The 19,237-nt window shown below is 37.9% G+C and overlaps 1 protein-coding gene across 1 annotated transcript; it reads right to left on the reverse strand.

Annotated features, from left to right (window-relative positions):
• Positions 1–380: 380 nt before the first annotated feature.
• Positions 381–18,511, reverse strand: LOC142205010 (homeobox protein EMX1-like). Its single transcript, XM_075276356.1, has 3 exons — positions 18,223–18,511; positions 3,696–3,880; positions 381–548 (listed from the first exon to the last, which is right to left on the reverse strand). Exons 1-3 carry the CDS (start codon positions 18,509–18,511, stop codon positions 381–383), a joined length of 642 nt encoding a protein of 213 aa, XP_075132457.1.
• Positions 18,512–19,237: the final 726 nt, after the last annotated feature.

Raw genomic sequence — 19,237 nt, forward strand, 5'->3', positions numbered from 1 at the left:
TACGGCCACATTTTCCATGTTTAAATATATATATTTACATATGTTCTATCTAGTACACAATAGGGATTCCTGAGGTAAAGTTTTGCCTTATTGCTATACTCTCCTGACACTTCTCAGTCTGTCCGTCTGGTTCAGCTTCCATAGTCATGCGTCACTATAGCTCTGCAGTGTGGTTACATCTTTCGGATAATTTTAGGTCAAAGTCATTCACCAGAATGTCCAGGAAAAATAAGTGAAATTGCAGGCTTTGACCCAAGTGCATTTTCCAGTGTCCAAACTGTAGGCAGATTTCTGACAGTGATCTCCTGCAGATAACACCTCATCACGTGACATGATAATCCGTCTTCATGTAACATATGCAGTTTATTACACAAGTGATGTCAGTCATCTGATGTGACATCAATGTCCTTGGGGCTGTTCTGACATGTCGCCATTCTCCATCTGTTGACATGCTGGCTGCTTTTTCTTTTCTGTTGAGAATCTGGACACTCCTCTTCTAATTTCTGACGCTTGTGCTTTGTCCTTCTGTTCTGAAACCATACCTTTACCTATAGAAAGACAAAGGTGTATTTGTAATGGTTGGCTTAACTATAAAACATACGAAACAACAACATTGAAGGATGTGAAATTTTATTATTTTGATAATAACAGGAAGGATCATTTCTAAGCAATATCCTAGAAATGGCACACCCCTTATCCTAAACAGTCTAATAGTGCATTGTTGGCCCTGTCCGATTTACAGATAACCTTGCAGTTCTCCTGACATGCCTGTTTTGGGAAATACAAATATATCTTAGTACCCTTAGGCCCTGCAACCATATGTAAGTTTACTCATAATGTTATTGAATTTTAATAGCCTGTCTTTTTCCCCTCCTACAATATGTAGAGTTTGCTTCTTTAATATTTTGAAAAATGCAACATGCTCTGAATATGGTCATGTGAATAAAAACATTATAAAACACACATCTGAAACACTGCTTAAGGCTAAGGCCACATGGGACGTCCTACATAAAAAAGCGCTGTGGGAAAAACCACGGTGGCAATGTATTGCGTCGTTGCACTTCCTGCAGTGCTTTAGACAGAAAGTTCATGGAGTTTTCCTCTGCTGACTTTCTGTTACAATTTTACATACGGGGAAACTGCTGGCATTTCCATAGGTATAATTGATATGCTGTGATTTCCCAAACCGCGATGATTTTGGAAATCACGGCTTGTCCGCACCGCAGTTTTTACCGCTAGAAATTCCAAAATTGCGGTGTTTCTGTCCCGTGGGGCCCTGGCCTAAGGCTAAAGCCCCACGTTGCGGAAACGCAGCTTTTTGTTGCAGAATTTGCTGCTTTTTTTGAGCAAAAGCCAGTAGATTAAGCGAAAGGTAAAAGTATAATAGCTTCCTATATATTCCCCATTCCTTTTTTAGCCATTCTTGAATTTGGCTCAAAAAAACACAACAAAAAAAAGCAACGTTTCCGCAATGTGGGTCTTTCCTTAATATGTAGCATGTATTCTTAAATGCAGCTATAATCTTACTCATTATATAAAAAATGCTGTTAAAAATTCCACGTCGCAGAAATGCAGTTTTTTTGTTGCAGATTTTGTTGCGGTTTTTTTTTTAGCCAAATTTTGGATACAAAAGATCTGAGAAATATATAGGAAACTCTCATACCTCTCCCTTCTGCTCAATCCATTCTTGGCTTTGGCTCAAAAAACCACAGCAAAATCTGCAACAAAAAAAGCTTGTAGAATACAAAAATGATCCAGTCCGCACTCCAGAGATGACCTTTTTTCTAAAATTTAACTTTTAATTTTCCATACGTAAAAATGGGCAAATCTAGTACAAACAAAAAAATGTGATAGTGAAGACACAAAAGTGTTTTAAAATCCCATCATTCGAGACCTGGCTGACGCGTTTCCGGGTATGCTGTACCCCTTAGTCATAGCCAGGCTATGACTAAGGGGTACAGCATACCCGGAAACGCGTCAGCCAGGTCTCGAATGATGGGATTTTAAAACACTTTTGTGTCTTCACTATCACGTTTTTTTGTTTGTACTAGATTTGCCCATTTTTACGTATGGAAAATTAAAAGTTAAATTTTAGAAAAAAGGTCATCTCTGGAGTGCGGACTGGATCATTTTTGTATTCTACACACTGTTGATTATCCCAGGAGTCCGGGATTTTTCTGGCCGTGCACCCGGAAGATCTGACCACCACATGAAAATTCGGTGAGCCACTACTTTACTTTTTTGTTTATTCTAACAAAAAAAGCTGCGTTTCCGCAACGTGGGGCCTTAGACTTAGATGTATAAGGCTGAGTTCACACAGAGTTTTTTGGTCAGGAATTTGGTCAGGAATCCGTCTCAAAATCCTCCTCCAAAAAACACCTCACGATACAGTCCTATGTAACCTGCTTCTTTTTTTCCGCTAGCAGATTTAACGCTAGAAGCGACATGTCCATTTAACGCTAGAAGCGACATGTCCATTCTTCAGGCGTTTTCCGCCTGTAAAATTCAATGCAAGTCAATGGGAGGTGGAAAAACCGCTGCCGTTTTTTCTGAAGCGTTTTTTTAAGCGTTTAAAAGAAAAAAAAAAAAAGCCTCAAAAAACAACAGGCGGATTTTCTGCCTCCCATTGAGTTGCATTGATTTTTTTCAGGTGGAGAACGCTTCAAAAAACCGCTTCAAAAAATGCCTAAAAAAAGCCTCAGGAATTTTACTGAGCGGATTTTTCCTGACCAAATTTCTGACCAAAAAACTCTGTGTGAACGCATCCTAATTGTGCAGCCATTGGCCATATGCAGCAGGAATCAGCTATATATTACAGGTTGCAAGATAACTCCAATTCTGAAGGTTTAAATCCTTAGCAGACACATTCAATAGAATCTGCAGTATCTAAAGGGTTAGTTCTGTTAGCTCAGCACATCAAGCCCTATTCATCTTAAAATATTTATTAAAAAAAAAAAAAATTAAAAAAATGTTCAAATATGTTAGGTAGGGTTTGCACTACCATTGGATTCTGTTATGAAGGTGTCCATTAAGAAAAAAAAAAAAAAGATGACTATCAGTTACTGTCCATTATAAGTCCGTTGCCATAGACTTCAATGTTAAAAAAATAATGGACACTTGACATCCGTTTTTTCCTAACGTACAGAAAAGTCCTGCATGTAGGATATTTTTTGTTCACTTGAGAAAAATGGACTTGGGTGTAAATGGACACAAGCAGACACAAGATAAAATCCTACTGAAATGAATTGAAATTTTAACGGATTTCTCATGGTTCAGCTATTGTCCATTGCTAAAATCTTGAAACGGACAATAGCTACGGACACCGCTGACGGCCACTAACATGTGAACGACCTCCTAATGAAAAGCTCAAAGACTTTGTCCATTTAATATGTAAAAAAATAAATAAACACAATTACATTGTCAAATTTTTTAGACCTTGCTTCCCAAAAACAATCTTCAAAAAGCTGAATAAAATTGTCAAAAGTATAAAAAAACAAACAAACCACAATTGTTGTTGACATGTCTGCAAAAGTTCTTTAAAATATATGAACATTTACTGTTTCTTTATACTGTTCTGTATACCTATTGCTAAAGGCGGCTATTTTGATAATAGCAATGTATTAGAGAATAGTGTCTATGTTGTATGTGCATGATCCTCTCCTGCCGCACAGAATTTCTTGTATATTATGCAATACCTGGGTTTCTGTGAGGCACAAGCTGTTTGCAAGCTGTTTCCTTTCCGTCCCTACTACGTAGTGGTTCTTCTCAAAGGCTCCTTCAAGTCGCAGAAGTTGTGATGGAGAGAAAGCAGTTCGTATTCTTTTAGGTTTCCGTGAAAAAGGTCCCTGAAGTAAATAGTTCTCTGGGTTATTTTCTTCCCCTAAAAAAATAAATAAATAAATAAAAAGTTAGAAAATCTTTATATATAGCAAGTGTTGCAGAATGTATAAGTAACCTAATGCACGACAAAAAAGGAATCTTTAGAAATTCAATAGACCAGTCAGTGTTTATATATTGAACGATTTTTAGGCAGTGCACAGAAGTCCAAACATAAAAGTATACAAATGGTTACCTATATTTAAAATTTTACTAAGGCCATGTTCATACTAGTACATTTAGTAGAGGACAGTTTATTTCTTAGGTCTGGAAAATAATACGAGCAAAGTATCACTTGATATTAATACAGGTATTTTCAGGTATTAAAACCAATTTATTTAATAATTGAAAAATAAATGTAAACGGAAACATTTTATACATTCAGCTGATCAGTTTAGAAACATTTTCCATCCAGACATTGGTATGGATATGCCTTAAATTTGAACTGTATTTTTGATATAATGAGTAAGATAACAGGTGTAATTCAGAATTTAGAATTTACAGAATTGTAATTTCTTATTAAAATGAAATTAACTATTACATAAGTGTATACATTCATCATCATCCAACGGTTCATTTTTAATTATATGGTCATACAATGGAATCGTACGCTTTTCTTTTTTCGTATATATATATATATATATATATATATATATATTTAAAGTGGCACTATGTAAACCCAGACTCACGTGTGACTACAATCACCCCTAAACATGTAAGGGGCCCTCAATACTGTGTTAAACAGCGCGTTTTAAGCCGTGGCATTCCCACTCGCAATGCGGGGCCCCAGCCTTATGGAGTATTGATAGGTGACCCAATGCTTGAAAACACAGACGGCGTTGCTGTAATCTGTCCTGATACATTGTTATATTCACTAGTTTACACTTTTTCATAAGAATATTTAGTTATTAGAACCCTTCGTTTTCAGCATGAGACAAGAGCACGATAACAAAGATTATTAAAAAATGAACAACCAGTTATAATACATCACTGCAAGGGTTTGGGGGTCTCATGTGGATGAAACTCCTCCTGGACACGGCCGCTAATAATCAGAATTATACAGGTAAAAAGCTATATAATGGTGTGATCATTTGCGACTTCATGTCGGTAGGTTTTCATCCGCTGACCAAGCTTGGGAATGGGCCTTTAGATTTAGCTATTCACAATTATTCGCACTAGTTTTAGATGCAAATATATATGTTGGTTTATAGAGTATGCATTAAGTCTAAGCTAAAAAAAAACAAAAAACCCTTAGAAGGTTAGAAGGTGCTGCCCACTGTCATGATGAATAAAGCAACGGCCTTGTGGTTGTGAAGTCTTCACTCATCATTCAGGGCGATGCTCATGGTCGTCTGGTGGTAAAATACTTAAAGGCTCATTTGTCATCAGTTAATGTTCAGTAGGCCAAATGGCAAGCAATTTAGAGCTGGTCTGCAAAGTACTGAAACCGCCCTCAGGTATTCAGGAACAGACCTTCAAAGCTTCCCTCACAGCTACATGAATTAAGTCAACCTCAAGAAGTAAAACTTAATTGTACAGTCTTTGAGTGATTGAGCCGACTCGATCATGTCATGCACACAAATATAGGGAGGTACAGAAGGTTTTTTCAAAATTTTATTATAGGATAGAACGCTAGAAAAGTGTAGAGCGAGACTACACAAGTCACTCTAACATCTGCTTATCGATGGATGGTCTGCCAGCAGGAGCTTGGAATCTGCACAAATGAGCAATACATTTTCCTTCCCTAGGTACAAATTAGCACATGAAACAGCAATGGATATGGCAGTTTACAAACTGAAAATATAGTATTAACGTTTTATACAACAAGTACAATCTGCCCCTTCCATACATGTCTGACCTAAGCAGGTTCACTAGTAATCTCTGATCCTCATCGTCCTCCTTCACTCCTGGTTACACCAGCACTATCCCAGCACATCAGACTGCTCACTGTTCATGACTGAAACCTAAAAACCTAAACACACACCTCAGAACACTGTACATCTCACAGCACCCATACTGTCACCTCAGAAGAGTGTACATCTCACAGTAACCATACTGTCACCTCAGAACACTGTACATCTCACAGCCACCATACTGCCACCTCAGAACACTGTACATCTCACAGCCACCATACTGTTACCTCAGAAGAGCGTACATATCACAGTAACCATACTGCCACCTCAGAACACTGTACATCTCACAGCCACCATACTCTCACATCAGAACACTGTACATCTCACAGCCACCATACTGTTACCTCAGAAGAGCGTACATCTCACAGCCACCATACTGTCACCTCAGAACACTGTACATCTCACAGCCACCATACTGTTACCTCAGAAGAGTGTACATCTCACAGTAACCATACTGTCACCTCAGAACAGCGTACATATCACAGTAACCATACTGTTACCTCAGAAGAGCGTACATATCAGGGCTAGTTCACATCTGCGTCGTCGGTCCTTATTGCAGGTTTCCGTTTCCTGCATAAAACAGATGCAGGAGACGGAAACCTGCAGGAGTCTTTCTCACCCATTCATTTTATAATCCGGACACAGAGTCGGACATGCAGTACTCTGTGTCCGGATAAAAAAATCCGGTTTCGCGGCGGAGAGCCTAAAACACTCACCGCCGCTCACGGCCGGACCCGATCTATGGTTTCCGTCTTCTGCCATGCAGAAGACGGAAACCATAGTACGGAGACCCCAGACGCAGGTGTGAACCCAGCGTCACAGTAACTATACTGCCACCTCAGAACAGCGTATATATCACAGTAACTATACTGCCACCTCAGAACAGCGTATATATCACAGTAACTATACTGCCACCTCAGAACAGCGTACATCTCACAGTAACCATACTGTCACCTCAGAACACTGTACATCTCACAGCCACCATACTGCCACCTCAGAACACTGTACATCTCACAGCCACCATACTGTTACCTCAGAAGAGTGTACATCTCACAGTAACCATACTGTCACCTCAGAACAGCGTACATATCACAGTAACCATACTGTTACCTCAGAACAGCGTACATATCACAGTAACCATACTGTCACCTCAGAACAGCGTACATATCACAGTAACCATACTGTCACCTCAGAATACTGTACATCTCACAGCCACCATACTGCCACCTCAGAACAACGTACATCTCACAGTAACCATACATATAAATGGCTTCTACCCCTCACCTATTGTCTCTGTCCAGATTGTCAGCCCTTTCAGGTGTAGAATGTTTTTCCCCTGTAGCATCTCAGTTGTCTAGTAAGCATTGTCTTTATTGTACCTGCACTATGTATGTAAAGGGCTTCTTCATATGTACAGCACCGTCATATAAAGGCTGCATAGGGACAACGGCGGTTTGCTTTAAAAACCCATTGAAATGAATGGGTTTTAATACTGACCGCCGAGAAGCCGTCCCCTATGCAGTTTCCCTGGGGAATAGGACAGAAGCCCGGCGGGCGGACACGGGCGCAAGTGTGAACACCCCCTAATGGAGCTATAAAAATAACATAATAATGCAAAGTGACATTTTTATTTCTACTTTTTGCAATCTATTAAAGGGGTATTCCAGTTATAAAAAGTTACCCCAAATCCACAGCATGAGCGTAACTTGCTGGTCTGTGGGGATCCAACTGGAGAGAGTCCCGCTGATCGTGTATTGTACCCGATATTAAATGCCATCAGAATAACCGAACTTTGAAACTGACTGGTTATTTCTGATGGATCATATTGCAATGAATGGAGCGACAGCACACATTTTTTATCTGCAAAACAGGTAACATGCTATGATAGGTAGAAATCACAGCTGTTGGACCGCCACTGATCAGCAAGATACCCCTATGCTGTGGACAGGTGATGTTGGAAAGTGCAAAAGCAAAAAAAAAAAGGTTGCGGCCAAAATCAGAAGAGGCTTGAAAAGGAATGGAAAATATAAAGGATGTGCTTAAATATTTCACCTTCTGTTAAATCCACTCCTGACTTTGGCTCAAAAAAATGCAATAAAAGCTGCAAAAAATACATTTAAAAAATGCTGCGTTTCTGCGATCTGTTTATAACACCGATGAGACATCTATTCTTATCAAAAGGCGATCATCTATTCTTATCAAAAGGAAAAAGGCGATCCCCACTCAGCACAAAGGTTCTAGGAGAATGCTGCTGCCAGTAAGAAGGGAATTTATACTTTTGCTTTTTATTGTAGACAGATTTATAGGCATCGAGTATAAACAGCAATGGATACATTTTACGGTCCAATAAGTATAAAATAGCAGCAACAATATAGTAAATAAGATTATATTACTAAGTATGTGCCAAAAATGTTATAAGATATATATCGAATCTATATTCCCCGGGGCATAACTACGATTTCCAGTCCCTCCTGTCAACTCTCCTAATACAAAGGCCTATGTGCTCAGTTTGAAAAATTTTTTTTTTTTTGTTATCTTATAAAAAGCCATACTTTTGCATTTTTAACACTTTAAATACTGAACATGAGATATATTTTATCCTATTAGGAAAGAAAGCTTTTACTGTAAATCCATATGGTTGCTTTCACAATAGCAATTTTTGCTGTTAGAAAACAGGGAGCTGTAAAACACACTACATACAGCGTTTTCCCCTTAGACTTGGTGTTTTTTTTTTTTGTAAAGCTGAATGTCTTGGCAATGGCAATTCCATAAATTCACTTGTCAAATATGTCAAATAAAAGTAATATATAAAACCACTTGAGAAATACATGAATATATGAATAGTTACACGACCATATGGAATTTTCCACAAGAAAATAGACACACAAAAAGTGTACGTGAAGGAATCCTAAAAAGTTTACTTTTCTTGGTTGACTGCATGGACCCTAAGATATTATTAATTGCACACATATATTGTAAACTAACATTTAGACTCCATTCTTATCATAAGGATCAATATTGTGTTAAACCTGAACGTAGATTAAATTGAGTATATGTTGGGGCCTGACACGTCCTGTGATGCTGCGTGTAAATGCCCAGGCTGTTATTCCTATTTATATAAAATAACTGCACATAAGTTGTCCTGCACAGCGGTCGTGCTTGATATAATACTTGCATTATCAATTATTCTTCTGCATGAGACATAACTGCTTCAAGTGAACAGGCTTTTAACTTGGGCATTCCAAAATCTGGAAATCCTCAACAAATACAAATACTACAATAGTGGTTATGTATCAATTAGTATACATTATTAATTAGAATTTATTATAATAAATATATTGTGCAGTAAATATGATAGTTCGGTTATTATAGATATGTTCTTTTTGTTTCTTTGTCATTTTTTCTCCATTTAAATTTAACAAAAAAAACTTATAAAACACTGCAGTTTTTTTGTTTTTAATGTACCGGCAAACACAAACTAAATGCAGCAAAAGACATCGCAAAAGCCTATTCCAATAGGATAATACATTCATATTTTCCAATTCTGAAGATTGAGTGCATCAACGTTTTGCCTCTACATTTACCCTTTACTGAAAAGTATAACCAATACGAATTTTCAATACAACCATATAGAAAATTAAATTGTCTAGTATATATATTTAAGGGTGTCATTGGCAGACATGTGAAACAATATACCAATATAGTTGCATATGTTTGGGACATATATCTGCTGAAAGGTTTCAGTCAGTCCTGCCAAACATAAGGAGTTTGATGTGAACCTACCCTAAAAGAGGTCATGTAAGGATAACCAAATACTGTGCTGCACCTATTTGCTTCTGGCTTGGTTAACAAGGAGTTGAGTCACGGGCAAGTAGTTTGGTTACGTTTAAGGCCCAGTTCCCACATGCAATGTAGGCTGCAATTGCACTCCCAAGCTCAGGTGTCATTGTAAAAACGTCAGAAAAAAATATATATCTGCATTATTTTTTTCTGGTAAGACGTCATACAGCGTGACACATCCCGACAGACCCAATACAAGTAAATTCTATATATGTCAATCCTCCTGTTCCGTTCCATTAGGTAACAATTTCAATGTTACTTGACAAAACAGAGTTCATCGACATAGATGTGAAGTAAACTTAATATATGTGATTGTGAAGTCAAGTCAGTTTTGACTCCTAAAAACCCTATGAATAGTGTATGGTTACCGATGTACTAAGAGAACACACCATAGGAGAAAGTGGGTAGACTACTTGGGCAGATAGGAGTACTACCAACTGTTTCTTCCACATACCCAGTCTTCTATACTGTATAGAATGGAGAAAGTTACTCAACCCAAATTAAAAAAAAACAGAAATTGGTGGAGATATAGGACAGGTACAGTATAGACCAAACAATGGTCATGTTATATAAGTGGTTCACAGACTTTCCATTACTGCCTTCATTGGTTAAACGGAGATGCTTAACCTTTGTATGGCAGACTCTGAAGGACTAGGTAGAATTTGTGGGTAAATGCTTGGATTTGTTACTCTCCATTTCTTCTGAAACATGTATTTTGCTATAAAATAACCATTAACTAGTGTCCATCCCATGAGGCTTTGAAGCAAGCCTAGAAAAAGGGGTGTGACGAAACAGCGTAGCAAATGTGCAAGTAGCGAGCCATGTCCTCTGATACCCTATATACTGTATTGTCAGGCAGCTGTTAATGTGGGGAAGAATGAGGGTGTAGATTTAATAGCAGTCATTAAAATAAGGGATTAAGTTTTATCAAAAAGGGCAGAAGTTTTTGGAACTGTACTGGAAATTTAGTTACGCAAGTAGGAATCACCAGTCAACTAAATACCAGGTTCTGCTTCTGGGTAGTGATGGCAGTAAAATCAGTCATTATATAAGTGGTAGTTATGGAGCAGAACTTGGAATTGTCACAAATGTTTGTTGCTGATCAAGCAGTTTGGTAAACAATTACCCACAATGCATCATGTGGTCCTATAGAATATACCTGAGGGACATGGCGTCATGGATACTCTTTAAACACAAGGAAACATCCTCAGTTCACCTCTCAAGTCAACCAGATCTACACTGACCACTATAGATCCTGAGGGGAGTGAGCACATAAGTCTGATTTTATGATAAATGAACAAGACTTGACATGGCGGCATGCCACTATAGCACACCATAGGGAGAAGTAACCTTACCCAAGTGGAGCAGTATTCTTATAGTTTCAGAATATTTGACCAAGTTCTCCATATCAAGTTTAGAGCATTCTATTATTGGACAGTTTTATGAGGTGGGATATTACCCAAAGACCCATTTTCTAGAGGGCTTACCAAGGATAGGACTCTAGGAGTGAGCAATCTGAATGAAGCAAGTACACCTTTCACTATTTAAGCAATATGGCGGTATTATTTGACACTGAATGGCAGTTTTATCCTGGCATTGAATTACAGTGTTACATGGGGATTATATGGTAGTTTTAACTGAATACCCAACTATCTGGACATTGAATGGAAGCATCATTTGGCATTATAAAGACTTGGTTAAAAAAAATCTATCTATCTATCTATCTATCTATCTATCTATCTATCTATCTATCTATCTATATTATATATAAGCCCTAACCTCAACATCATCCAGTCCATCTGGGATTACATAAAGAGGAAGAAGGATTTGAGCAAGCCCACATCCACAGAAGACCTGTGGTTATCTCTCCAAGAGGTTTAGAACAATCTCCGAGCCAAAGCAGAGTTCCTTCAAAAACTGTGTGCACGTATACCTGGCGATCACACCAAATGTTGATTTAGATTTCTCTTTTGTTCATTCACTTTGCATTTTGTTAATTGACAAAAACAAACCATTAACACTTCTATTATTGAAGCCTTCTAACTTTGCAGTATTTTTTCACAGTACTATATATACACACTTTAAAAATACAAGAAAAACTATCTAAAAACAATAACGGGCAGGGGAGGAATTCTATATTCCATGCAACCCTTGGCCCTATTTTCTCTAAGGCCAACCCTGTTGTTCATACCTGTTGGTCTATAAACTGTACTAAAAGCTTGTCAGGGTTCCCTCTGCACTGGACAAGTTTTTTGACACATACATATAAATTATACATATCCACGGCCACCAGAACTTCAATGTTTACAAGTGGAGAATGTAATGGGGTACTGGAAGCCTATGCAAGCTGCCTCCTCTACAATATACAGCACTGACGTACCATCTGCAGAGGAATGAGATTTCTGGCCTAGCTATATGTTAGTAATAAAGCTTATCCAGTTCCCAGATAACTCCTTTTAAAGACAATCTAGGGGTGCATTCAGAATATACAGTACGTTGGAGGCTCTATCTGAAGTGGGCATCACAGAGCCCTTCTAATATCACGATTGAGAAGTCCTGCAAGTTTTTTCGTCTGGCGATGTGACAATAAATCAATAAAATTATACTCGACATTCCCCATTATAGTCATTATGGTCCTTCATAGGGGCCTGCCGGGGGACCTGAGTAATGAAACAACAGACTACTAAAACAGCGGTTACATGCACACCTTACTGACTGTAATAGGGTCTGCCATTTATAAACTGAAGGCAGCAGAGAGAAGAGTCCTCTGCACAGGACTTTTCTCTCTGACGATTTTTGGCGGTTTCTGAACTCAGCCTTACTTTAGTTTATTCAATAAAGCTAAACGCACAGAATTGTAATTTATTTATTTTACCGTAGATTTTGCAGCGTCCTTCTTATCCAAAGCAAGGAGTGAATACCGCGGGAAGGAGAAGTGCAAGACCTTCCTATTATTTCTGCACTTTTTTTTTTAATATTGGATACAAAAATGCAGCAAAATCTGGAATAAAAAGTCAGTGAGGGTAATTTGTTAAGCCCTATACTCCGAAATTCTGGTGTAAAATTAAATAATAAGAATATTATTATTATTTTTATTATTATTATTAATAATAATAATAATAATAATAATAATATTTGCGGCTTTTTACACAATATTTACAACGTTACGCATTTTTACAAACTCATTTAAAATTGGGTTGTAAAGAATTGGTGATTAGCCTGCCTAGCTCTCTGTGCCACAAATATGACTTCTTAAAAAGCCGCAAAAATAGTCGCAATTTAACTCCCGTAAAGGAACAGTGTACAAAGTGGAGTAACATATCACAATAAGGTAACACTTACATATGTGCAAAATCTATCAAACGCCCTGCAACACCTAATAATTTTGGCACAAATTACGGGTAACGCTGACTCTCGCAAAAATTCCCCTCACGATGAATCTCCCATCTGTGTGTTTTCGGTCACAGTTTTTTCGCTTGTTTGTTTTTGCATTTTTCAATTTGTCTTTGGAAACTGGTTATGAATTATAATTTTTTCTAGAGTTGGCCTGGTGTTGATAAAATATTTCATGGTTGACTTATTTACTTCGCACTACAATACCATGACTTATTTCATTTCTAATTTTCATTTTAGTCACATGGGCCTAAGATACTTGGCAGTACAGGGCAGCGTTATTGAGCAGCCATTATTACAATGCAGACAGTCTAGCTAAAATTCTAATTTTATTATTCTAATTTCTGGGAGATTTTCACCAGTTAAAACTATTCAGCTTTCATTTCTCCACTGCAGTGCAGATCCTTTGTTGAAAGCGTCAATTTTTCTTAGATTAAATATGTGCACGGATGAATTGGTTATGGCGAATTCATACGCGGCAGATCTGTGACAGAAAATGGAAGCAGGCAGGCGACTCGATGGTTAGCTGAAGTCCTGGGTTTGGCTCCAACCAAAGACAACATCTGCAAGGAGTTTGTATGTTCTCCCCGTATTTGCATGGGTTTCCTCCTATACTCTAAAGACATACTGATAGGGGAAAAAATGGAAGCAGGCACATGTATTTCTGCATACCCCGTTCTAATAAATAAGACGACAATGTCTTGATAATATCTGCCATATGTAAATATACCCTTGTTCGTGTTCTTATGTATTTTCAGCCGCATGGTACACTCCGCCGCTATCATCGCTCACAGGTTATATTATCAGAAACAGGATATTGCTCCATTGTTGCATGGGTTACCCTCTGTTGGACCCAATGGGCTCTATAATGGCCTTGCCTTATGTCAGCACCTGAGCCCTCCAGAGATCTTCTCGTCTTACAGTAGGACAGTCAGTTTACATACGTGCATACAGGTATAGGAACAGCACTAAACGTAAAGTGAAAGCAACATGTATAAGTAATTGCTATAGTAAACTGTAAATTGGTTAGTGAGCGGTTATGAAAATCTGCAGAATCTTCAGATTTTCATGACTACTTCTACCCATCTGTAACGAATAGTAATGTGTTACAGTACCACAGAATTTATTAATGGCCGATAATCCATAAAAACAAATGTCTAATCTAGGTCTATGTTCAGCAACTTTACTCAACCATAATCTTACCCATATCGAACCAAATGGTAGGTTTCTCCAATGGATTGTAGGCTAGATTAGAGACAGATAAATGCATGGGGAGCTGATGTTTGCCGTCACAATACCCAACATAACTTATTCTGGCTTTGTGAGTATTATAAATGGCCTTGCCCATAATAGCTTACAATCTACAAAGACGCCTTGTTAACATTTTGGCCACTTTCACATGGCAGTGTTTTTGGTCAATGTTTTACATCAGTACTTAGGAGCCATGTTTTGACTTCTAATACTGATCAAAATACTGTCATGTGCAAATTCCCTGCAGGAAAGTTTGAGGCTTGGTTTACACAGTGCTGTTTTAGGGAAGAACCACATGCAGTTGGTAATTGAAGTTATGAGTGGCACATTGCTATGTCAGTAAGCAGAGGTTTTCAGGTGAATGGCCATTACTATATAGGCGACATGTATGTGCTAGACTGCAGTTACAATAAATGCAGAAAAAAATGCACCATGTAAACCCAGTCTTATAACATTATAGATACCATGATAATTTATTACTAGCAATTGCTCCTAACCAACAGGCCGTAGTTGATATTGAAAGAATATTGATAAAACGATAATGGCAAACAATGAAATGTTATATAGTAATGGATTACAATGGCACTTACAATTACTTATTAATTTATTCCTTATTATGCTGTTACTATAAGTGATGTCACAGGCATGTAGCCTTATAACAATAGAATAATACCATACAATCACCTAATTCTGCTGTATTCTACACACCACCATCCTGATCTTCTGAAATGACAGAATTTATAGTTTATAAATATAGTTATAGTTAATTTACAGCCGATGATGTTTTACTTTGGGTTCCTAGCGCCATAGCGAAAGAGTCTATAATTTTAATAAATCATTCATTCCTTTCTTCGTTCACGTAGACTTTACTTTTAGCTTAGATTGAATCCCTACTTATCTGCAATAACCCACCGCAGGAAGCTATTGTCTATTATACCACAATATTTGACACCGATATGTGCAAGAATACATCTGTACAATACAAATGCATTTGCCATAATTATTTAGTAATGCTACATATGCATTATGTAGTCTTATCCAGCTATTACTACTGTGCAATACATCTGGCAGCTTTGGTTATACCTATAAGGGTATGTGCACACAGTACAGAAAAGCTACAACGTATTACAGTACCAACACAGTGAATGAGAATTTTACTGATAAGAAATCCTTATCCACAGCGGCAAGTGACTTGTTCTATGGATTTTCAATCTCTAGCATATTAGTTGATGTGCAAATTTTCAAAGCAGGATCACCCTTTAACAGTGTAACTGGTGAAATCTAGCGCAGAATGTCCACATTGACAAAAATAATGCAAAATTTTGTGATTTTTTTTTTCCTGACATCGACAGCGTTTTAGTTCCATTGGAGCATACCATAAATAATATATTTGGTGAAAGCGAAAGTCTCGGAATAAATTGCCATCAAGCCTCAGATGCCTACGTAAATTACGAAAAAAAATATATATAAGTTCCATCATGTACATATACGCAATTACATGCATTCAAAAGAGGCGAGTTTTGTCTAGTCAACTGACACGGGTGAAATCCTCAAAATATCCATGACAGATAATATACACTGGAGATCTGGAAATATGAAGTCCATCCTAAAATGATCAGATTTTTACCACATAATATAAGTGGGATATTCCTTTGTGAAATCTGCAACGTGTAATCCTGGCCCTAGGGCCTCATATTTATGCACACACAGGTTCCCAGGTTCCCATGCTCTGTCCACACTTACTATTTATCCTGATTATTCTCCATAAGACTCTGATGAGATGTAAATTTAGACTGGAGCGTTACTTGGGACAATACATACATGGGGACATGTGACACAATACCACCTTTCCACCATCATGGGGGGTTCATCTGTGCTGAGGTTATAGTAGTATACAGTAGTTGGATTTGGAATAACCATTCATAAATGCTAGATATTTAACCCTTAAGTACTATCATGGGGTCTATCATACGCCACTAGCATACACATATCACCATGATAGTACTTAAGGTTTAACAAGAGATGGCCCGTTGCGAAAAGGCCTAATAGTCTTAAAAACTTAGATCCTGCTAACCTAATGTTAGAAGGGATAAGGGGGAGGAGTTACACACAAAAGTCTCTGCTAGAAAATGGCGCACGCAAGGCTAAAACAAAAAAAACCTGCATTACACTTGTTTAACCCCATTATCAACACTATTTTTTATTTTATATTTTTTTTACCTGTTCTTGATCTGCACAAAAATTAAATATACTTTTTATTTTATTTTTTTAATACAGCAACCCCACTGATTACAAAATAGATGCCTATAGACCCTAAATTATAATTCATTACTATAGAGGTCACCAACAGACCGGTCACAGACAAAAAGGTGGACATGATGAAAGACTCATCCCAACACAGAATCTAATTTTTTGAGTTATAAAAATGAAATATGGGTCTATTAAACTATAACTGCTAAATGTTTCAGAATTATATAACAATATATAAAGATTAGTGTTATACATGTGTAAAATTGACTATTTTTGTTTTTTGTTTTTAAATACATCTTTTTTTTTTTTTACAATCAAATAGAAGAAAAAAAAGACATCTCTTTACTTCTATTACTTATATACACACAGTATATAGATTATCGATCCTAAAGTACAGACTTTAGTTGGCGCAGATGACAAATAATATAATAGGAGAACAGAAGATACATATAGAGGAGTAGACAGATGTAGGAAATTATGTAAATAGATCTGCACATTACTAATAAAATTGCTTAATAAGTCACACGTGGAGCAAGTCATCTCTGTACTAGGTGAAGAACACAATGTTCTAATAAAATTAATAATACTAATTATTATTATTCAATATATTATTTTATATGCAAGAAACCCTATAAAAGGAGAAGTGTTCTTACACTGAAAAATAATACAATTTTGTAAACTGTGTGTATAACCATATGGATGGATTCACACATTTTTTAATGCTTTTTATAGCAGTTTTCAGCAGCACATTTCTACTATGTCAGTAAATCAGAGGTTTTCATTCTGTTGACCATCAGCAAACAGATGAAATGCAAGAAACATGTGCCAGGTATTACTGCTATTACACAATACAGCTCTTGGGGTTTTTTTTGTTTTGTTTTGTTTTTGTTTTTTTTTGTTTTGTTTTGTTTTTTTGGGGGGGGGGGGTTCTAAAAAGAAAATATGGTCCAAGTCCTGCATTCAATATTCTGCTTTAAGTAAATAATATGGAATGAGGTTATGTCAGTGTAATATCCTATATAAATGCACAGGAACAAGGACTGGACAGTGTATAAGGTACTGACATTTATTCACTCATAAATTATATATATATAAATATATAAATAAAATATAAATATAATAATAAAATAATAATAAAATTATATATATATATATATATATATATATATATATATATATATCCTATCGATTTATATCTCATATTTACCTATCACGTGCCTTTCATATGGGAGACCAGATTGCAGTAGTATGTTCAGTCACTGATGGTGCAGACTTTGTGTCCTCTACATCGGTGACCTATACCGTCTCGCAGTGCTAACGTGTATAATGAGAGCAGGTTTTCTAGGTGTGAATTGTCATCTGTAGGTGTGACTTGAGCTCTATCTCTGCTACTGCTGGGCTCCTACTAATAGGGCTGTGTCTGCCAATTCATTATTAGTAGGATTCTCACCATAGGATTACTAATGCTGGAAATGGAGAATTATGACCATGAAAACATGTGAGAGCCAGGTCACCTATCGTAGAGCAGAACTAGTATTCATTCGGTGTAGGGGGCAATGCTTTAGGGTGCCTGTGCCCCTATAATGTAAATTTCAGATCACTGACATGACACAGTGTTGAGTAATCTAGATCAAAACACATAAATGTACAGAGCCCCGTCCACACGTCCCGGCATTCCCCCGTCCGCAGCAGCACTCACCAGGCAGCCGGTGCCGCAGGATCCAGGGGCAGAAGCTGAGCGGGTCCCGGTGCAGGATACGGTGCTGTGGGATCCCCAGGCCGTGGCCATAAGGATTGGCGGGAGGTTCCGAGAACACTAAATCTGGGGCCCCCAGGAGGCGAATCCCGGGGCGGAGCGGGGCAGGCGGCAGTCCGGGCGCAGGTTCGGGGTACTTTAGGGCTGTGGGTCTGAGAGGTTCCTCTGGACTTCGGTCGGGACCCACTAAAGCCTCTATGGAGAAGCCTTTCCTGGCTGGAGGAAGGAACATGGTGCTGCCCCTGGGGCAGGTTACAGGAGGCAGGGGCAGGAGGGCATTACCCAGTGCCAGGTGGAGTAGAGCCCTGTGCCAGTTCCTATAGTGTACCAGTGAGGATGAAGTTTCCCAATATCCTAAATGTGCCCTGTGTATTGTAGAGGGCTCCTGGCCACCTCCTATAAAGGAGTCCTCCTCCTCAGGATCTAGAACATCTCCTGTAAGGTATCTCCACAATGTCTGCTGCAGACAGGCTTATATAGCATCAGGTGCTTGGTTGTGTCCTCTCTGACCACAGGGACTGAAGGCAGCAGGTAGACAAGGTAAGAGGGGACTGAAGGCAGAAAAAGAAGTGGGATGTGCACAAATCCTAGGGACCCCTCCTCTTATCTGCCCTCAGCTCCAGTCACACCAATAGCACAGCAGCTGGGAGGTGCAGCCAACACATGGCACACATGCTGGAGAGTCTGCTACCTGTTATATCATATCCTCCATAGTATAGGATTATTTATCTATATTATTCATAGCATCCTCTGATAGCAATGCTCTGTCTGCTCACATAACTCATGGCTAACAGCATTCATACAGCCATATGAAGGTACTTGATTTATATAGTAGTATATATAGTAATATATGTCATAATGAAAGATATGTAATATCATGTCCAGCCATTTGTATGTAGCCTGAACACAACGAATATTACTATTTTACCTCATTTCAACCTTAAATGATACAACACAT

The sequence above is a fragment of the Leptodactylus fuscus genome, chromosome 5 (assembly GCF_031893055.1).
Source record: "Leptodactylus fuscus isolate aLepFus1 chromosome 5, aLepFus1.hap2, whole genome shotgun sequence".
Taxonomy (NCBI): Eukaryota; Metazoa; Chordata; class Amphibia; order Anura; family Leptodactylidae; genus Leptodactylus; species Leptodactylus fuscus.